Consider the following 21,342-nt stretch of genomic DNA (forward strand, 5'->3'; position numbering starts at 1 on the left):
ACGTACAGTTACCACAGACAGGAGTGGGGCTCCACATTTCCAGAGACTGTGGTCTGATGAGACGGGGCTAAGTTGGAGACCCGCCCGGGGCCTCTGCCTGGCCCAGCACTGGTTGCCCTACCAGCTCTTGGAATTACTGTCATTCGTGGACCCACCTACAACTGCCAAATCCGGCTTTTCAAAGTTTCAAATCTGAAATCTCCCATTTCTACAATCTCTGCTTTAGGGAAACAAAATCCTAAATTCTCTGATAATTTGGATAGAGGAATCATTGAAAAATAAGACACCCCCCCTTCCCCCTCAGTGAGAGTGCCCTTAACCCATCCAGCCCATGCTCACAACCCCAGCTTGAGCACCATGCCCTGCAGAGACATGGCACCCGTGGGACCCACGTGGCCCTGAGCAGGCAGGCATCTTGCACTACCCAAGAGGCTTCCCCTGACGAACTGCCAGGTCAGTACGCAGCTACCTCGCCATCAGCATACTTTGCAACCCATGCGTTTCCCTACATGAAGTGAGTAGGGCTGTCTCCCTAAACCCTAAGGATTGGTTCTGAAGCCAACACACCTGTCCTCCCACATCTGGCAAAATGCTCCGTGTGCAGAAAGGAAACAAATCAGGTTTTAATTAAGGATATAAGCACCTCATTAATCTCGTAGTAAAAAGTCTGAGAGTGAGCTGACAAGGCACATCCTGGGACCCTCCCCTCCTGCCACAGGAAGGATAGCTGCCTGGGAAAAGAGGGAAAGAGGTTTGGAATAAGGGTTGGGCCCATGAGGACTATGTGAGGTGGTCTCAAGTCCTTAGGTGAGGCTCCTGAACAGCCAAAAAATTGGTGAGTCTCAGGAAGGTGTCTGGGGTAAGTGAAGGAAGGGGGCCAGCCCTCCCCTACAGGGGAGCTACTCTCACCATTTGGCAGGTCTTATGGCCTCTAAGGCACAGAATGGTGTGTGTGTGTGCATGCGCACACGTGTCCTATACTCAGACACAAGGAGCAGTTGAAGGGGTACATAGGGTCCCTGACTCTGGGAAAGTAGAGGTAGGCAGAAGGTGAAGAAATTAAGCCACTCACTTCCAAAACATCCCTCCAAAAAATCCAAAAGGGGGTAGTATGATAAAGATCCAGAGGGTTTGGGCATAAGCGTAGCTCAGAACCAATCTGTTGGGCACCTCAAGGCTCAGAAATCCAGTTTCTTTACCAGACCCTAGCCTGGGCCACCTGTGATTACAGTTGTGGGTGTTGAATTATGTAGAATGAGTGTCAGGAAGATGAATGCTCAGAGCATGTGGCCTTCAGAGAAGGGACCCCCCCCCCCAAGGCCTAACCCCCAATCAGTCCTGTCCCCTCTGCCACCAGCATCAGCACCAGCACCTCTGAGTCCACTGGCCACACCACCTGGCTGCTTGGGTCTCTGGGAACACAGCAGTGGCAGCAAAGCACCCTTGGCTCACAACTGTGGGGTCAGTCCTTCAAGCTGCTCCCAGAAACACTGCTTAGGTCAAGGCCTTCGGCTCCAAGTTCAGCACCCAATCCTGCCTGGGACAGCTGTCCGAACCCGTGTGTGAGTCTGCCTGAAGCCTTAAAGAAAATAGAGACGGTGGCATCAAGATGCAGGAGGGCCAGATGCCCGGCTGGCAAGGCCTGGGAGGGGCCGTCAGCAGTGTGGTTTTCCATCTCAGAGCAGAGTCTGGTGTCTGTCTCAGGGGGAGGCTCCTCCCCAGCCCGGCCTGGGAGAGTCCTGGCTGAAGGCAGGCTAGTTTGTGTGTAAGACGTTTGGCCCTGAGGAAGAGAGCACTTCAACACTGTCAGCACACTGAGCCAGCCCTGCGCTCCAGCCTCTGCCTCAGCCTTCCTGGTGGGCACATGACCCGTGGCCATTTATGCTGGGTCCCTGGGTGCTAGTTGAGTTGGTCATACCCTGGTTTCTTTCTGTATAAGCAGAAGTGCTGAATGAAGAAGACAATATCGAAGAAGATGGAGAAGATGCCGAGTCCAAACTTGGTTGGGTCTCCAAAGATCAGTGTCCACTGCTCTGTTAACAGTCACAGGGGACAGAGTTTGGGTTTAAGTTGGCAGCTCCTGAAACAGCTGGAGCATGTGGGGCAGCGGGGCTGTGTGGGGGTGGGGAGGTGTCCTCATCTGCCCAGAAAAACCACAAATCCTCCAGCTGCAAAGGCCCCTAGGTGAGTCTCCCCTGGGTGCTGGGACTGGGTTGGATTCCCAGGCTGAAGGGCTGGGAGGTGGGGGGGGGGGGTGGAGAGGTATCCCAGGAAGCCTGGCCCCACCCTGTGCCTGCAGCCCACCAGATGGGCAGGCAGCCTGCTGGCTGACTCACCATTGTTGTAGGACTGGAGGAACATCTGGAGGAGGCTGAAGCTGCCCCCAGTGAAGTCCAGAAGCACGTTACCAATGCTCCAGCCCTCGGTGCTTTTGTAGTAAAAGTTCATGTAGGCCTGGGTCAGACAGAATGACAGCAGTGAGGGGGCTGGGTGGCTGCCTCTTAGACCTTGTGACTGTCACTCCAAACAAGAGCAGCTCTCATTCCTCCCACTCATGTGCTTGGGCCTCAGCATCAAGGAACACAGTGACCTTTGGGCTCTGACAAGTCCCCACCAGCAGAGGGAACAGTATGGGCGGGTCCCAGGGTCTCATGTGGGTGCACAGCCAACAGCTCTTCTCCTCGCATCCCTGCACCTCACAACTGCAAAGGAGGGGGAGATGTTGCTTCTCCATCTTCTTTATCCTTCCCTGTTCTGGGGTGAAACCCTATCCTGGTTTTCTAGCAACTGATTTTTCTTCTCACTTCCAGTGAAGGAGAAACTCAGACTGGACTTCATGTTGTGCTTATGAACATGGGCTAGGTGTCAACTTCCTGGTCTGGCATCCCAGCTCCACCACTGGAGGGAGGTTATCTTGGGAGTGTTACTGAAGTTCTAACCTCAGTTTTCCCCATCTGTAGACTGGACTTGACTCCCCCCTCAGCTCTGGCTGGGCTCTGGAGACTCCATCTCAGGCTTCCTAGGTCTAGTGGGTGGGTCCACTTGGACATCCCTCCACTTTCTGCTGCCACTGCCCACATCCTTCCTCCAAAGCCAGAACCCTCTGGACTTCTCTGATTGGGGCAAACCTCCTTATCACCCAAGAGGATGTGGCCTCTGTAGTGGTCTTCCCTCAGTCAGCCTCCCGTCAAGTCCCCTTCTTCATCCTCTCCCCCCCTCTTTCATGCTTGTGGCCACCTCTCTAGTCTTGGGACAATTCCAAACATCTGCAAGTGGAGCTCCTGCTTCCTGGGTTGACCAGGCCCAAGCCTTCCCACACTCAGGGACTGTGGGCCCTACTTCCCTCAAGACCTCCCCCCGCCCACTCCGAAGCCTTCTTCCCCAGCCCCCTAAGGCCTGACCCTACCTTTTTAGCTTCAACAGTGCTTCTTGGTACCTCCCACACTCCTCTGACTGTGCAGACTGCCCCCAGCCTAGAATGCCCCCTCCTCTCTTGCCCACAAAATTAAGTCCTGCTCATCCTTAAGAGCCTGGATCTGTTTCCAAGCCCTCCAAGAGACAGGCCTGGACTCTGGCCCAAATGCTCTCCTTCCTGAGCCCACGAAATACCAGGTTCCCTGCACTGGGGAAACTGAAAAGGAGGCTCCTCCATGGGAAATGGGGCAAGTCAGAGGAGGCCCTAGATTCCGGGGTGGAGCCCGCCAGTGGCTGCTGTCCCACGCGCCTCCCCTGGTCCTGGGCCGTCTGGGCTAAGGGGGAAGATGTGCTAGACTCTAAGTCTCTGCATCTGAATAGGACCCAGTACTTGAGGGAGCATGCTGAGGGTCCCTAAGGTGGACCCCGGATGGGACCTCTGAAGAAAACCTCTCTGGATGGGAGACAGAGGTCAGAGGTTGCAGTGCTGGGCTGCTTTCCCAAGTATCCTGCCGCTGCTCATCCGGGTCACCGGCTGTAGCAATGGGGGGCAGAACTGATGTCCGTAGGAAAAACTGGGATGGAGAGACAAGTGACCCGTACGACCTGACTCTCAGAGCTGAGCCTGAGCTCAGAGAAGTCTCCACTGACCCTCAGGTGGTTCCTGGCTCCAGGGAAGAGTGGCAGTACTTACGGCCAGCTTTCTGCCTGGCCCTGCGCTGTGGCACATCTCACCCCAGCTAGAAGCTGCCCCATGTGAGCAGCACCCAGGCCCTGTGTCTCATCCCTCTCACGCTAATGGCCATGTGAAGAGTACCTGGGGAAAATACTTGACCAGCGTCACTGCGAGCTTGATGTAGGAGAAACAGAAGAGAAATCGCAGCCATGGGATTACCCCGACCGCAGCCAAAATCACGGTGATGAGCACGAAGACCCAGGAGAGCACCAGGAAGCTGACGGCAGGCCAGGACACATGCTGGTTGCCTCGCTGAGGATGACCGAGAAAAGGAAAGGGAGTAGGTGGTAGGGGTTGGGGGGGGTGGGCACAGAAAGCCCAGTACCAATCACACCGTTGTCACTAGCAGGGTCTCTACTGCAGTCCTTCTTAGACTTTCCAGAGCCCATTTCTTCCCGTTCCCACATTGCAGAACTGAGTGCCTATTGGAGGCCACCAGGAGCTGGGAATGTGGCCTGCAACACACTGGAGGCCTGTGCCTCATTCCATGATCCAGGTGGAGCCTGATCATCTCTGGAACCCATCCCTCGCCCCTCCCTTTCCCCAGAGCAGGCCTTCACCGAGCTTCAAAGCAAAGGGTAAGAAAACCTAGAAAGTTCGTGAAGGTAGGAGCCAAGCAGTCCCTGGCTGACCTCGCATGTGCAGAGGGAGCTCCCCGAGGGAAGCAGTGTATCCAGTGAGAGAAAACATACCTATCAGTGTGATTCCCTGAAAACCGGCCTAATGGTGCCTTTCTCTGCTGAGACGCCCAACAGCCCTCCAGCACTCCAGCTAAGGCCGGTCTCCTCAGCATGGCACTGTAGACCCCTCAGGAGACCCCGAGCCCCAGCCACACCCATTTGCTCATAGTTCTTCTCACTGTTCCTTGGCCTTCACAGCTCTGCCCTCCAGCTGGGGCTGCCCCACCCTGGCCCGCTGCCCCATCCCCATGGCAACATCACTTTCACTGTGGACCACAACCCCATGCCACTTCCTTGATGCCCTCCTTCCCTCTCCTCCCTGGCTGTGCCAGGGCCTCCGTGAGCCGCCTGTGTCTTCCCCTCCCGCTCGGCTCTCAGCCTGCTGGGTCATCACTGCCTCTCTGTGTCCCTCACCCCAGACCTGGGGTCCTGAGAGCTTGGGTTCATGGGTGTTCCCTGTACCCAGCACAGGGCCGGGTCTACTCTCTCAGCCTCAGTAAGTAGATGCTGACTTTCTGTGTCTTCTGTAACATGGGAAGTATGGCCAACAGGTGGTGGGGGTGGGTGTTGGCCCAGGGAGCCCGAGGGGGGGTGGGCACCAGATTCATCTCTCACCTCATAGAGGAAGCACTGCACCATGACAACGAGGGTGAGGGCGACTGCGTGCAGACTGAAGAAGACATCATTACTGTCCACGGGGTTCACCCCATTGGGATATGTGAGGAAAAACTGCTCCTGGTTGAGGGGTTGGGAGAAGCTTGGGGGTGAGGTGCAGCCAGGCTACCAAGCAGCTGGGGCCGGGCTGCAGTGGGCAGGCAGTGCCATACCTTGATGTAGGGTACCCAGAGGAGACCAATGTTGAACACGCTGTAGGCCATGAAGCCCGTCAGGTTCAGGGCCACGAAATCAAAGCTCAGGCCAATGACACTGTGGCATGGGAGCAATGAAGAGACAAAGCAGGGCAAAGGTTGAGACTGGGGGGAAGGGAGGGGACAGAGGTCCCAACGCATGGGGAGGAGGGCCCAGCTCTCCCAAGGACAGCACTGTCCTCAGGTCCCTTTGCATGCCCCAATCAACGCCACCCAATCCCACCCTCTTGGGAACCAGTTTCCTTCCTCCCTCCCTCCCTCGTCTCCTGCCTCTTCAAGTCCTGGCCCCAGAGGGAAGTCCTGAGCCTCCTCCACAGAGGAAGCATCTTCCCCCCACACCTGGCTCCCAGCTCCGCAGCCCCCCACGAGGCCCATCTGATGGGGGTGACCACAGGAGAGCTGGAGTTCTTGCTGTGCAGACACAACTCCAGGCCCACTTTGTCTTTAAAGTCAGGGTGGGGCACCTTAGCCTGCGAGGCTGAAGGACCCAGCTCCGGCACAGCAGACCGGCCACTAACCCCTCCAGGGCTGGGTGGACCAAGAACAGAGCAGATCTGGTGCACTCCCCCAACCCTGCCCAGTCTCCACTTCCCTGAAAAGCCCCATTTTGTTGCTTTCACATGGAGGAACTGAACTGGGCCGCAGACCAAATGCCCAGAGCTGCAAGTCCTGCCACAGGCTCTTAGAGCTTTCACACTGGACACTTTCTAGAAAGGGCAAGAAGAGAGAACAGCAGAGGAGGAAAGTCTGAACCCATGCTGCCTACAGCCTCTCTGGAATGCCTCTCATCTTACTAGCCTCAAGTGACTTCACATAAAGCTCAGCAGGTTACCTTTTCCGCCTCCAGTTGGTGATCACCTGAGGGTAGAAGGAGATGGACCAGGCCACAAAGTAAATCCAGCCAATCACCTGGTTTATGATGCTAACGACGTTGCTGTGGATGACCAAGAAGTGGATCCTCGGGCTAGAAAGAATTTGGGGACTGAGATGAGCTGAGGCTGAGCCTGAAGGAAAACCCCCATGTACCCAACACTGCCTGCCTCCCGTCTTATCATTTAAGGTCCACGTGGGCTGAGGTCAGCCTACCCGGTCTGGTTGGAATGATTTCCGTGCAGATAAACAGTAACTTGTCCAACATCTTGAGATGTCACTTGAAAAGAAGAATCTGTCACTCCGGGAGGCACCACAACCTGTTAAGAAAACTGAATTTGATCTGGTGCTACAGTTATTAGGACCTCACTGAGTGTCCAGCTCCAGGCTACGCTCTAGGGAATGATGGGACAGATCACACACAGTCCCTGCCTTCCAAGAGCTTACTAACAGGAAGGAGAAACACTGGACCAACTACTTGCCCCCCCCCCCCAATACCCGTGTGTTAGACGTTCTGAGCAGAACAACAGCCCTGCCCTTAGGCCCTCCCCTGCCTCAACTACCAGGGAAGGTGGGATAGCTCGATCTCAGGCAAGTTATTCAAGCTCTGACCTCAGTTTGCTCACCTGTACAAGGGGATAACAGAAGTGTCTACCTTACAAGGTTGCTATGAATGGCATAATGTCCATAAATACCATGACTGCTATTCTACTTCTGTTATAACGGAAGGCTCCTTAATACCCACAAACGATGTCTGCCCCATGCCCAGTGTGGCTGCCAAGTGACAAAACAGAAGACAGACACCTGCCAGGCAGAACACTCTTACCCTCCTTTCTGCCCAACACTTATCAAAAGCTCTGCTCTGAGAAACAGTACTCGGAGGCCTGCCTGCAATATCTGATCTCCCAGTCACCCGCCCCACCCCCGACATTCTCAAATCTCCCAAGTGTGGCAGGGAGCAGAATGATACCTTCCCTGAACCAACTGTCTCCCCCTCTTTGTTCCTTGGATATTGCTCTGGGCCCCAGACCTCAACCCATACCACAGGCATTGTGAGGATGCAGCCATTAGAATTCAGTGGCTTCTTTATGAGGACCCTGGAAGGACCGTCTTTTTGGTTTTAGCGCCGGAAATCAGGGGGCTTTGGCAGAACAAGTGAAATGGTATAAGCAGCTGCAGCAAAGCCCAGAGTGTGATTCACCTCTTGCAAGCTACATCCTCATGACATGTACTACTCTCGGCTACTTTTTCTTATTTTTAACAAGTTTTTTTTTTGGCAATGTTGGTTGTATATTTGTAAGTGGCCACTAAGTCCCTTCAGGAACTAGGCAGGAAGAAAACTGGTCAACTGGAAATCAACTGATACAAGGCAAAAGGAAATCATAACTATCACTATCTTTTTTAAAAATTATTATTAAGCTTTATTTTTAATTAATTAATTTTTTTAGAGAGAGAGCGCACAAGTGGGGAGGTGCAGAGGGAGAAGGAGAAAAATCTTAAGCTGGCTCCACACTCAGCACGGAGCCTGATGCGGGGCTCGATCTTACGACCCTGAGGTCACGACCTGAGCTGAAATCAAGAGTCAGACACTTAGCCGACTGAGCCACCCAGGCGCCCCAATAAACTTTATTTTGAAAACAGTTTTAGGTCTACAGCGAAATTTATCACTATTTTTTACTGAGTGCTTTCTTTCTACATGCCAGATACAATTCTAGACATTTTATACTTGCTCCAGCTTTTAATGCTCACAACCCTGTCAAGTAGACATTACTAACCTTATGTCTACGAATGAGGAATCTGCGATGTATTGGGTGGAGTACCTTATCCAAGGCTCACGGGTCAGGCTTCTAGACTACCTGACCCCCAAGTTCTAACCAGTGGTTTCCAAAGGCACAGGGAGTAGATAGGAATGGTTAGAGCTGGATGGGGAGGGGCCATATAGGTTGGCCCCTGGAAAGTGGGCTGGCGCCCATATAGATCATTTCTATAACTGGATTTGACTTTCCACCATATAATTTTTAAAAAATTATAGTTGACATACAATGTTATCCACCATTAAATTTATATAAAATTGAATTATCACATAATGTGCAGAAAAGTACACACATCACAGCTTGATGAAGTAACAACCACAAACCAAGATCAAACACTCAGGTCAAGAAATGGAGCACTTCCAGCACCCTCGAAGCCTCATGCTGCTCCTTTCCAGTGACACCCGATCCCCAAGGGGAGACTGCTATGCTGACCAACACCACGGACTGGCCCTGCCTGTGTTTGCACTTCACGCCCAAGGAAGCGTACGGGGCAGGCTTCTCTGCATCAGCCTTTTTTTTGCTTAAGATCATGTCTGACTTTTACTGGCCCTAAACAAGGTGATTAACGTCATTCCTCAGACTCTAAATTTGATCTGTGGATCAAACCAGACCTCAGCTGGGTACCACAGTCTGCTCTAAGAACCCATGCCTTTTCTTACCCTGCAGCAGGCTTCATGCCCCGGGGCAGGGGGAAAGTTGTGAGAAATGGCTCTGTCTAATGAGGTGTGGTGCTCACCAGAGGGTGAGAGAGGACTGCCTTCCCACGCAAGGCCCTTCTGGGTTGACACCCTTTATCTGATCACATGCTTCAGGACTGTTTCCTCGCCGGAGCCTCACAGCCAACCTGCAGCCCATTTCTACAACCACACAGGGCCTCGTGACATGCTGCGTAGTTATCCCTGCATACAGCTTGTCTATTTTTTTTTTAAACTCTTGTTTACTGAATCAGGGAACACTATATCTAAAACTAATGATGTAATGTATGGGGATTAACATAACAATAAAAAATAAAAACAAACACAAAAACAAAAACTCTTGTTTATTCTCTACATTGCTGCCTTCCCTAGTGATATTTTTTTATCTAGTCAATTGGTAATTGCTCAAATGTTGGTAAGGTAGAAGCAGTGTGTATATTAACAGATAAATGCAGAAGGACTATGAATAGTTATTGTTAGCATTTGGCACTGGTTTCTGGAAATAACATTCAACCAATGGAATCTCGGAAGAGTGCTTTGCAAACTTCAGTGGGGGCTTAAATCATCTGGGCATCTTGCTCATATGCAGGTTTTGAATCAGTAGGTTTGGGATAGGGCCCACGATTCTGCATTTCTAAAAGATTTTCCAGCAGGGACAGTACTGCTGGTCCACCAATGCCCTCTATGCAGCCAAGCTTTAGAAAGCTATCTTATTAAGAATTTCTTCTACATTCCCAGAACCATTTTTGCCTCAAATTTCTTACTACCACCTTCCTCATTCCATCTACATGGCATAAAATGCCCATCCTCAAAGAGATGAACAAAGCCAAAATCAGAGATTTTTAGAATGATGGAACAGGAGCAGCCCACGGTATAAAAACAAGGTGGCCTATTTCTAAAAGCACTTTCTTAAAAAGTATTTTATTACCCAGCAGTTAAAATTCATTACTTACTTCATCAGGGAGCTCAAGGATAGTAACATTTTTTGAACGAAATGTGATTTGAAAAGTGATCACCAAGGTTGCATTTAATGGATGCCTGTGGAGGATAAGAGTCTGATTACTGCTGAGAAGTTGGACACTGTGAGATCTCAACCAACCCTCTGGATTTCACATAGGGCCTGTCACTGCTCAAGCAATTATAATTAAGTGCTATGTGCTAGGCCCTGAGTGGTAGAGGTGGGGTCCTTGCTCCTAGGAGCTTTCCATCAGTTTCGGGAGACAAGAGGCCCACAGGGGCCAGGTGAGAACATGAGAAGGTGGGGAACAGGTTGTGACTGCCAAATCAGGTGTCCAGAGGCCAAGAGGACCAAGCCATCTGCTCTTGTAGAGAAGGCTTTAAAGGGCTTGGGTCTGAGCAGGGACCAGTGTGTCCCCAGAAAGCCAGGAGACATGTCCGATGGGAGTAGCTGGTGGTGTCCTCAAGTGTGAATGTACAGACCTGGAGTGAATTCGGAAGGCCATGGAAAGCCCCTTGAGGATTCTGGAGAGGGGTGATATGGTGAGGGGAAGGCTTGTCAGATTTATAAGGTGTCCATGTAGAGGGGTGGCAGGAGCTGGGATGGAATGCAGGTTGCTATCAAAGCTTTGGTTTGAGATCAGACTTCCTAGGAGAGGTGAAGAAAAGGAAGAAGGGTAAAGAGAAAAGGACAAGGTTCTAGGTCCTGGGGAATCCTCACAGCGGGGAGGCAAGAGTAGGGAGAAGCAGTAAAGGATAGGGAAGAGGCAGGCTCTCTGGCGGTCTGTACTAGGTCGGCACCTCACACCTGAACCAGCAGAGGTTAACCAGTAAGACACTCAGAAAAGGCCAAGCGGGAATGTCACCATGAATGGGATCTACTCAATAAGCTCACTTCTGCTTTCAGAAGGGATCTCGGAAGTGCTGCCGAACAGCTCAGCTCCTTGCCCCCTGACCTTCAGGGCTCTCATCAAATACTTAGAGCCTTGGAAGGGACCACTCTGAGGTCTGGCATCAACTGCTGGTCACTCAAGGCCATCTCTCAGCTGGGGAAAAGGTTCATGTCTCTAGGGGGAAGCCCCCTTCCTCCTCCTCCAACCAGAAACAAGGACTCAGTGGCCGGGAGTAGAGAGACTCTAGGACCTGAGTCTGCAGACCACCTACTATCACCTCTCTTTCTCTGGCTTGTCTTTTTTTTCCTTTTTTTTTTTTTAAAGCTTATTTTATTTTCTCAGGAGAGAAGGGACTTGATACCACCATACAGAATATCCACTGGCCCTAGGGTTCTCTGGCTTGTCTTAAAGTGAAGAGGCAAAGGTATCACATTTGAAATACGAACAGACAGAACCAGGGGTCAGCCTTGACCTGCCATGGGGTGAATGAACTGGGCTGATGACAGAGTTGGGCCCGGGAACTTACTGAAGCGTGATGCTGATGTTGGCTGAGCTTCCATTTTCCAGCTTCACAGTGGGAGGAACAGTGAAGTCGAATGTCGACTCTGGAAGGACCCAAACCAATGACAAATCGTTAGGTCAGAGAACTCAGGCTCACAAGGAAAAACTGGGATGAGGCTCCTCAACATCTGAACTCATGAGCTCTGACTTATGACAACCCCCATCTTCTAGAAGAAGACATGGAGGTCCTGAGAGGGTAGTGATGGGCCTGGAAACCTGAGCCTTCATTATGCTCTTTCCCCTTCTGCTGCCAGAGAGAGGTAGACACAGGCCTGAGCAGGAAACACTGTAGCTTCTTCTTCCCCACACTGAGAGGTTTGAGGCTGAGTTATCCAGAGTTTTAGAACAATGGAGCCCCAAAATTGTCACACAGGAATTCATGCATCGATCTGGGACTGAAAAATGTGGACTTGAGCCACCTCTTCAGATGGGAAAGCACAGGGGTTTCCTCTGTTCATGGAGCCAAAATGGCCCTGCAGAACTGGTCCAGCCCCTTCCTGTACTCTCAGAGACACACAGGGCCCAGCTACCCTGTTTCTAAAGAACGCCTATGGGCTCTGTACTAACTTAGCCAAACCCATTCACTAATCCCCTTCCTGAGACTGACTATGCTGGGGAGTGGGGGGAGAATGGTGTATACCACAGTCTCACTACCAGGGATTTCTTCTTGGCATTAAGGTGTTAATGCAGAATAAGGTAGCCAAATAGGCCTTGGGAGTGAGGGAGGAAGCAGGTTTGGGAGGCCAAATACCCCAGAGCAACTTGGCCATAGAACCAGAGTGAGTGAGCCTCTCTCTGACCTTTTCCTGTGTTGTTTGGGCAGCCCACACTTGCACCCCACCCTACTCCCAGGTGCACTCAAAGCCCCAGGCCCCTGTCCACTTCACCTCCCTTACCTCAGGGCCTTCAGGGTTATGCAAGGACTAAGGAGTGGTCATGAAGCTAGACTGGGCAGGAAGGGAGCCCATAGGGGAAAGCAGCTTAACTTGATTAGGATGGTCCTTGTAGGGGGAGCGGCTGCAGGCAGGGCCCAGGTTTCTCTCTCCCCAGTTCCCTCTAGGCAGAAGATAAATAAGATCTGAAGTTTTAGGTGTTCAGGTTGGAGGGGAACTTAAAAGTTCCCTGATATAACCTCCACTGTCTGATCCCCTTTTTCATTACTCCTACCTGGAAGTTGCCCTTCCTCTGCCTAAACACCTCCCAAGAATGGTAACCTCATCTCCTGCAAAGGATTTGGCCAGCCTGGCACTTGTACTTCTGGGCCTGGCTCTGAGAGCCGCCTTCTCCACGACAACCCCGCAGACATGAATGTGCACACAGGCTCTGTCACCTGCACCCGCAAGCCTCCAAGCTGAGACTCCCACAGCCTGAGGTCTCTAGTCTCAGCACTCTCCTCACACCTGCCTGGCGTCCCACTGAGTGGGCATGTTCCCATGTTGGCCCCTGCAAAGGCCACGCCTCTCACAGCTGAGTAGGACGACCCCTCCCTTATGTGTAGCCTCAGGGCCCGGAGGCAGCTTTGGCAACTCTGCCCCTTCTTTTTCACGGTCTGACAGCAACCTGAGGCTTTGTTCTGGGCTTGCACAGCTGGGGGGCAGTAGGACTTAAGGTCCCTGATGTTACTTTCTACCTAGAGTTGAGGACCACACCAGAGAAGCAAAACCATTGACGAGACAGTGCCCAGGACAGAGATACTGAAAGTGATGCCAGGCAGCCCCCCACACCTCTGGGGCAACCCATAACCTCTGGGGCCCGAAGGTTCTGCTGGGCTGTGGTCACGGTGAGAGGTCCGCTCTTCCATATTCTTTGCACTTTACAAGAGGAGGCTGTGAGCGCCTGAGAACCAGATCAGGGAATGTTTACTTTCCCCTCACTTGGCTCTTAGCAGCTGAGAGACTAGGCTCTGAAGTTACACGGTCCACCCCGGCTTTGTCCCTTCCTTGCTCTTAACCTCTCTGTGGGGCTCTATTTCCTCACCTGTAAGATGGGGAGCACGTCACTACGTATTTCACATGGCGCCGTGAAGACACAGTGTGGGAGTGTTTGTGACACACTTCCCATGTGGCCTGAGTGCTAGATGATTGCTGGTGACTGTTCTCATCATGTAAACACTCTAGGACATTTTCAAGCCCAAGATGGAAGGCAGTTATGAAGCAGGCATAATTTCCAGAGAGAGCACATTTTAAAGTTTGCCCTTGGGCAAGAGTCTCGGGACACCACATCAGAATTACCAAACAAGTCTTCATGAAACCACCCGAAGTTTCCCCTAAGGAAGGTTTTTTTTTTTTCAAAGGAATACTTATTGGCACCCTCCACTGCGCTCCCCATCCCACCCACTCTGCCTCATGGTTAACCCATTCTCTAATTATTGTAACAGTGAGAGGTGGGTATTATCCTTCCCAGTTCGGATATAAGGAAACAGAATCCCAAGAGGGCAAGTGCCCACATAGCTCAGACATGGTGGAGGCAGGATTCAAACCCAGGCCCGTCTGGCCCAAGGCCCAGCTTCTCGGCACTAGGTGGCAGTGCCTCAAGATTCCACCCAGAGACGTCAGAGACCGATCATCTCATCCACGGTCCTTGATGACCAATCCCCAAAGCAAAGAAGAAGAAGACAAGCAGAATGAGCTCAGAATCCCAATTCTAGTCACTTGATTTTATGGTGTTTCCATTACTCTTTTTCAATGACATTCAGGAAAGGAAGCAAAGAAGTAAAACGGAGCAGGGATCCTATGCAGGTGCCACCTTTGGGGACTCTCTGACTTTGGGGAAGACTTTTTGGGTCGAAGTTTCCCCTCTGTATAACTGCGGTGGTGGTGGCCAGATGTGCTCTTCTTTCCTGGGCTTTATCTAAAGCCTGACAGTGCAGAGCAGGTCTGGAATGGGGCTCTGGAATTTGTATGGAGAAATACCAGGCTTCAGGGTACCACCTTTCTGTTCTTGGAAATTGTTTATCCACAAGGTGTGATTGCAAAGTAACATGACTGATTGTTTAACAAACCTAGAAGAGCCTTCAAGAGGCCACATAACTGTAATGGTACAGCCACTGTGTACAGCTCTCAGGAAGCTTCTGCAGGATTTGTATTGTTTGTATAAGGGTCATTTGAAATCCTTAGTCAGGGATTTTAAGATATATTTGATTTTTTAAAAAAGATTTTATTCATTCATTTGACAGAGAGAGAGAACACAAACCAGGGGAGCGGAGAGGGAGAGGGAGAAGCAGGCTCCCCACTGAGCAGGGAGCCCGACATGGGGCTCGATCCCAGGACCCTGGGATCATGACCTGAGCCGAAGGCAGATGCTTAACCGACAGCCACCCAGGCGCCCCAAGATATATTTGATTTTTGACAACAGCCAAGCTGATGATCAAAATAACCAGCCTGCCATCCTAGGAGTGCTAAACACTTTCCGTCCTCTTCATGGAAGGAATTTCAGCAATGTTTTAGGCAGTGGGAGAAGTGATAGAATGATGCAGACCTCTAACAGCCCTGCTGCTCTTACAAACCTCACAAGGATGCCCAAACCCCAAGGTATTTTTTGACAACCAGCCTGTGTTATGTCAGGCCCCTAGCCGCCCTTGGGCTGCTGCATCCTGTTCCTCGGTTTCTCTCTAAAAGAAGGTTTTTCCATCTTCCAAGGGGATGCCTGGCAGACTCCTCAGATATCTGAACCTGACAGAAGAACCAGGTGCAACAAGATGGCCACGTCATTTGCTTCTGCAGCATCTCCTAGGACCTATAATTCCTTCTGTGAGGTCCACAGAACAGGGAGTTGTTGAAGCTCTGCAGTTTGACTTTGGTGGTACAGAAAAGGTCATAGGGACCCCATGGAAGAAGGTCAATTATTTGTGAAAGTCCTGAACCCCAGACCTGGGTCTGCTCCACCACTCAGTGGTCGTTTGGCCAAGGAGCCAGCAGACACATGCAGTCTGGACAATCCTAAACCCTTGGCTACGAACAGGTCTGGCTACTTACTCTATTGCACCATCTCCCTCTTTACAAAGTTGATGACCCATTTCTAAACTCACCACATTTCTCTATGAGCTTCAGGGGAAGAAGGATAAAAATAATCAGCCAACTCCTTATCATGTTCCTCAATTTCAAAGAACTAGGAAGAAAAACAAACAGCAAGAGAAGTTCAGGTTAAAGTTGGAGCAGCTCAGCAACAAATGGACCACGGCACAGACAGTTCCTAAAGGGCTTTCACCTCACACTAGTGACCTCACATGCTTTGCATCACCAGGTGACTGGGGGGTGGGGTGTGTGGAACATAGCTTTCTTTGATATGTGGAGCCATGGGCTCAGAGAGGCTAAGTGTGTTGTGTAAGGCTCCACTCTGAGGAAGAAGACAAACACCAAATTTTTCCCTCTTCAACTGCTTCTTGTAAGCTTGTTAACAAAAAGAAAGAATGCAGTTTTATCGGCTGGGGGTCCTTTTTTTCAAAAAGTTATCCAAATTGTGGTCAGATATTCGACTCTGTGAACCTACGAACCTTAAGGAAATTAATTTCATTCCTTGTCCTGGGTCAAAAGCCTAAGGGGCTAATGCCACCAACTGACACCAGGTTAAGACTTTTTCATTTGACAAGTGTCACCTCTCCAGGACTGGCAGGGATCACTCATAATGGGGACCCAGTGAGGGAGGAGCCCCAGATTAGCCCAGGGGAAACTCATTGGTTAAGTGAGGGAGATGCACTACATAACACCTATAACCCCAATGCACAGCAGGTGAACCACGTGTCAAGATGGGGCAGGTCAGCATGGATATCTGTAACTTGGTCTGTACATACTGCCTTGGCATGCAGAGCCTAGGCCCTCCCACCTGACAGCCTCTGGGGAGTCCCGTGGGGAGAGCTAGGAGAGGTCTGTGTGGAAACACCTCTCTGATTTCAGTTTTCCCAAAAGGCCTCAGGGAACCTCCTAATACACCCCTCCCTTCAAAGACATCTTCCTGACTGCTCCAGCCTGCCTGATCTCTGCCGTCCCTGTCTCCTCCGGGGGCCTCTCTGCCTGGGCAGCTCCCTTTGATCTGTTAGGTCTTACTTCAGGAGCTTTCCCACCTGCTGGCACTGACCTGCTCTGTCTCTGGCCTCCTCTGGATTCCTTGCCTTTGGTGCTGTATCCCTGTGCTCCCTACCACCCACTTTCTGTACCCTGACCTGCAGGGAATTGCTCTGCTGTGTCTGTGGAGTGAACACGGGTCTCCCGTTCACTCTTGCCACTCTCTGCTCCTCACACCTGCCTGTGTCCTTACGTTCAGGATTCAGAATGTCCCTCAGGGTAGAGTCTGGGTTCCCCCCCCGGAAATCAGATATGAATCAAGCCTAACCAGCTCCTCTCATCCTGCAGGAGCGGAATGTGGACTAAGAAACTCAAATGTTTGGTCAGCAAAAGTCCCGCCCCCGCCCGCCCCAGAGTCTGAGATACATACCTTGCAGGAAAGACACCAGGACAGATAGACATTGAGAAATAAGTCGATTAAAATGTCAGAAAAACGTCAGAGTGATAGCTATACACTAAAACTATGTCTTGTGAATGCTACAAGGTAGAAATGTAGAATTTCACGACAATGGGCTCTTTCGGGCATGCCCCTCTTCCTGTGTTAAGTTCTATCTTCCAGGCGTCACTCAGATACCATTTCAAGAGGTCTCCACTCCCAAACCATGCACCCCCGGAGCAACCTGGGGTCAGGGGTCTCCAGCTCCTGTCAAGTATCTGACTTGATCCTGTCAATTGTTTTACAACCTGGAACACCTTGAGTCTCCTTCCCTTGTAGGACACAGAAAGTGTCAAAAATGTGTGCCCTGCAGACAGACTGCACAGGTTTGAACCTGGGCTCCCCATTTATTGTGTGACTTTGGGGTGCTACTTAACCTCCTCAAGCTTCAATTTCCTAATATGAACACAAGACAGTGGGACTACATCATAGGACTTAAAGGAGATGAAAAGCATAACATGGCTTGTGGCCCTCCAAAGGGCCACAGTACACAAACAGACTTAATCAGTGGTATTAAAATTTCATGGTGGTGGGGAGGAGTTCATTAGGAAAAAAAGGTTGAGAAACAATGTCGTAAAACGATTACTACCGTTGCCTCGGCACCTAGCAAGCTCTCATAAAGCATAGGTGGTTATTTTTCTCAGTTCCGTTTAAAAGGGTAGCCAGTCAGTTGTCCTCCCTTCCCCCAGCCTGAAAGTCCCGGAACGCAGGGCGGGGTCTCATTCTGACCAGTCCCCCAGAACCCAGACCCGCGCTGAGCACACCAACGGGAGTTCGTGGAATGGGCTTTTCAGCACCTCCTCTCTCCAAAGTAATCTGCCAACTCCGCGACCCGGATTCAGGCGGCAACTAACCAGGAGGCGGGGAGGGGGCTCGGACTTGCACTGGAGTAGGGCCACCCACACCACCTCGGCAGCCCAGGGTCCCCTGCCTCCGCTCACCAGCACGCGGGCCTTCCAACCCGTAGGCTGGCTGTCTCGAGGCCGGGACCGCTGGTAGGTGATGGAACCCTAGCGCGGCTGGAGGGGGGACTAGACGCGCGGCAAGATCCTCAACCGACTTACACTGCCAGTCTTTAGCCCTCTCGGGGTCCGCCGGGTAAATGGGGGAGGCTGTTGGGGCCGCGCCGACGCTCACCTGAGATCCTCTAGGCTCAGGACAGCGACCACAACGGACGCCGGATCCGTTTTGGACTGTACCGGCTTCCCCCGGCAGCCAGGTCTGGATGGGGGCGGGCCAGAAGTCACCGGACTCCAGCCACCTGATTCTCGGTAGGCGGAGCTCGGTGCGATGCACGCTGGGAACTGTAGTCGGGCAGGGCTGCGGCGGAGCAGAGGGGCCCAGGCGCCTTGGCAGGGATGGGGGCTGGGGTGTGTGGGAGACTTAAACCACTTTTAGGGACACAGAGCCTCCCGGAGCCCCCAGTGCCTGTCGGCGAACTCCGCGATGCCACGGTGAGCAAGGCCGCGGGAGCGCTCCGCCGTCTTAGAACGGCCGCCGCGTGGAACGGGGCCCCCTAGGTCCTGCCTTCCGCCGCCTCTCCGCCTATAGGCGGGGCCCGCCGGGACGGCGCGCGGGGCTCCGCCTTCCTCGACCAATGGGAAGGCCAGAAGCCTCCATGCTGGGTGTGGCTGAAGGACCGGCCCCGCCTCGGCGCCTGGGAACCGGCCGGAGCGTGCCGGAGGGGGCGCCACTCCCCCAGACGTCGGCGGCGCGGCGCTCCGAGGCTATGGCTGCGCGGCCCGTCGTTCTCGGTATCGACCTGGGCACTACGTCTGTGAAGGCGGCCTTGGTGGAGGCCGTGCCCGGCGACCCACCGGGGTTTGTGGTCCTGGCGAGCTGTGCCCGGGCTGCGCGGGCCGAGGCGGCGGCCCAGAGCGCGGCGGCAGGGCCCCAGGTGAGGCAGTGTCCTGGAGCGGCGCCGCCTCCTCGACAGCCCTCTTCTCCAAGGAAGTGTCCCTGGTTTCTCCAGCCTGCCTGGCCTCTGCCTGCCTGCTGTAGCTCCTTCTGGTCCGTTAGGCTTCGTCCCAGGAGTTTTTCCCACCTGCTGACCCCGATCCGGCTCCCTGGCCTCTGGGGGCCTTGCTTAACGGCGCTCTATCCCCGTGCTCTCTGCCTTCCACTTTCTGTACTTTGATCTGGGGAAATTGCGCTCCTTGTGTGACCTCGGGCCTCCCTCTTGTTCTTGACCCCTCTGCACCTCACACCTGCCGGTATCCTCAAGTTCAGGATTCAGTCTGTTCCCCAGGGCAGAATTTGGGTTTTCCTCAGGAACTAAGACTGTAGAATCAGGGCCTAAGCGGCTCTTCTCGTTGGGCAGGTGGACTGGGGAATTCAAACACTTGGTCAGCAAAGACACCAGGACCCAAAGGCTGAGACACCTTGGAGGAAGGACTGCTCAGACAGAGACGGGAGAAAAAGATCGGATGGATCATTATACATTAAAACCAGTGTCTTGTGAAAGCTACAGGGTAGAAATGGAGAATTTCGCCACAGTGGGGTCTGTTTGGAGATGTGGGTTCAGGAAGATCATCAGTTCTTAGAGCTGGATTCCATGAATTCTCTGAAAAAGGTAGTTCTATGTTCAGTTAATTGACAATAGAAATTAATATCCAGGAACTTTCTGTGTAACCTTATGACTTTTTTTTTTTCTGGATTTCTGCTTGTTCTCCCAGTTGAAATAGGTGGCCTCTAAGGCGCTTTCCAGCCATAAACCTGGGTTTTCTAAGCCCCACTCCCAAGGGCTTGTTTTTCACAATCTTTTGCTGCTTATCTAACTCAGTTCTTTAGGGTTCAGAGTCCGTCTTGCTCAGAAACATTTTAGAGGGTAAAGAGTTCAGGAGCACTTTGCATTTTCATAGAGACTCAAAATTAGTTTGATTAGGGCATCAGGGTATTTTAGAATGATTATTTCACCACATGGACTATGAAATGGAGGCATGTTCAGCTCTGACCCTGTGGGGGTGAGCAGCAGAGCTGGGATTATAGGGAGTAGGTTTAGGCACTGCCCTTTTTTCTTGAAATAAAGCCACTCTTTTTTTTTTTTTTTCTAAGTAGGCTTCCTGCTCAGCGTGGAGCCCAGTGCGGGGCTTGAACTCACAACCTTGAGATCAAGACCTGGGCTTGAGATCAAGAGTTGGATGCTTAACCAGCTGAGCCACCCAGGGGCCCCGAAATAGGGTCACTTCTTGAAAACTACTTTCCCCGCTTCCCACAGCATTCAGCAGGCTGTTCTGTGTTTACAGGCACACCATGTGCCACACCTGCCTAATGAGGGGTTTAGGAGAGGCCAGGAATAGCCCCCCCTTGCATCCTCCACAGGTGTTTTGTGCTCTGGGACAAACAGTATTGCTGTAATTTAATCTATAGCAGGATTTCTCAACCTTGGCACTGTTGATACCTTGGGTTAGATGATTCTTTGTTGTGGGGAGATGTCCTGTGCGTTGTAGGATATTCAGCAGTATCCCTGGCCTTTATCTACTACATGCCAATAGACCCTTCTACCCAGTTGTGACACCCCAAAATGTTTCCATCTTGCCAGTTGTACCCTAGGGGACAAACATCACCCCTGGGGTGAGGACCACTGAGCTACAGAAATGCCTGATGACTCTGTCCTTTCCTTTTCCTTCCATACTTTTTACTCTTGAGAAGTAGTGTATACACCGAGGTCAAGCTTGGCAGCTGTATGGAAAGTCAGGCTTTTAGGTATTTGCAACTTTAAAATATCAGGATTTTTGAGGGAATCTCTGTGACCCTTTCTGAGTTACTAATTTCTTCTTTCTAGGCCTCAGTTTCCTCATCTGTAAAGAGGGGTGTGGGGGAGGAAGGTTGAATGGGTTTCTAAGTTCTTTCTCAAATCTAAAGTTTTAGGATTTGATTTGGTTGTAGAGGGATGGATATTCTGAACCAAGGAATGGGGGCAGCACTTTTCCTGTTACATTGTGGGTATGCGCACTGTCTGAGAGCTACTCCCTGATCACACTCACCACTAAAACTCAAACTAATTGCTGAACACTGACTGCCCCCTTGTCTTCACTTCCACCTGGCCCATTTCCCTCCACTATCCCCACCCACGCAGCTCACCCACCCTGGGCCCATTTGAAACAGTGGCTCCTCTGTCTTGGGGGGACACACCGTCTGAGGCTGTGTGGGAATTCTTCAGCAGCATCCAAAAGGAATTCTAGCCACAAATGTGACCCACACCTGTAATTTTCAGTTTTCTAGTATTAAAAGTAACATTTGAAATTAATTTTAATTGCATATTTAATTTAGTCCAATGTATCCAATGTACTATCATTTCAATATATAATAATATAAAACTATTAATAAGATATTGTGTATTTTTTCATATTAAACC

The 21,342-nt window shown here is 51.6% G+C and overlaps 2 protein-coding genes across 7 annotated transcripts in view; one reads left to right on the forward strand and one right to left on the reverse strand.

The window, feature by feature from the left end:
• CTNS (cystinosin, lysosomal cystine transporter) lies at positions 1 to 18,215 on the reverse strand. 3 transcript variants are annotated; one of them, XM_032399073.1, is made up of 11 exons: positions 18,123 to 18,215; positions 15,517 to 15,596; positions 11,455 to 11,533; positions 10,032 to 10,116; positions 6,786 to 6,889; positions 6,532 to 6,663; positions 5,658 to 5,757; positions 5,446 to 5,565; positions 4,232 to 4,402; positions 2,337 to 2,454; positions 1 to 2,033 (listed from the first exon to the last, which is right to left on the reverse strand). In XM_032399073.1, the coding sequence occupies exons 2-11, from the start codon at positions 15,575 to 15,577 to the stop codon at positions 1,900 to 1,902; spliced, it is 1,104 nt and encodes a 367-aa protein (XP_032254964.1). In that variant the 5' UTR covers positions 15,578 to 15,596; positions 18,123 to 18,215; the 3' UTR covers positions 1 to 1,899. The 3 variants fall into 3 exon arrangements, with proteins under 3 accessions (XP_032254964.1, XP_032254962.1, XP_032254963.1); XM_032399071.1 differs by having other exon boundaries at positions 18,050 to 18,205; XM_032399072.1 differs by lacking the exon at positions 5,446 to 5,565 and having other exon boundaries at positions 18,123 to 18,206.
• The window catches only part of SHPK (sedoheptulokinase), a 26,412-nt gene continuing 22,070 nt past the window's right edge, over positions 17,001 to 21,342 (forward strand). The window contains exon 1 of one of the 4 annotated variants that reach the window (XM_032399069.1): positions 17,001 to 17,980. Coding sequence is in view for 2 of the 4 variants with exons in the window: in XM_032399067.1 (XP_032254958.1) it covers positions 18,715 to 18,882 (168 nt within the window). In the remaining 2 variants the exon portion in view is untranslated. Of the gene's footprint in view, positions 17,981 to 18,219; positions 18,257 to 18,627; positions 18,883 to 18,958; positions 19,558 to 21,342 lie in introns of those variants that run through there. The other 3 variants (XM_032399070.1, XM_032399067.1, XM_032399068.1) reach the window with 3 other exon arrangements.

Source organism: Phoca vitulina, unplaced genomic scaffold, assembly GCF_004348235.1.
Source record: "Phoca vitulina isolate PV1807 unplaced genomic scaffold, GSC_HSeal_1.0 scaffold128, whole genome shotgun sequence".
Classification (NCBI taxonomy): domain Eukaryota; kingdom Metazoa; phylum Chordata; class Mammalia; order Carnivora; family Phocidae; genus Phoca; species Phoca vitulina.

Coding starts and splice junctions, on each gene's coding strand:
- CTNS (XM_032399073.1), bottom strand. CDS start 15,577: ATGATAAGGAGTTGGCTGATTATTTTTATCCTTCTTCCCCTGAAGCTC. Junction 11,534..15,516: donor GAAGCTCATAGAGAAATGTG/GTGAGTTTAGAA, acceptor GGGTCCTTCCAG/AGTCGACATTCGACTTCACT. Junction 5,758..6,531: donor ACCAACTGGAGGCGGAAAAG/GTAACCTGCTGA, acceptor CCCATGCCACAG/TGTCATTGGCCTGAGCTTTG.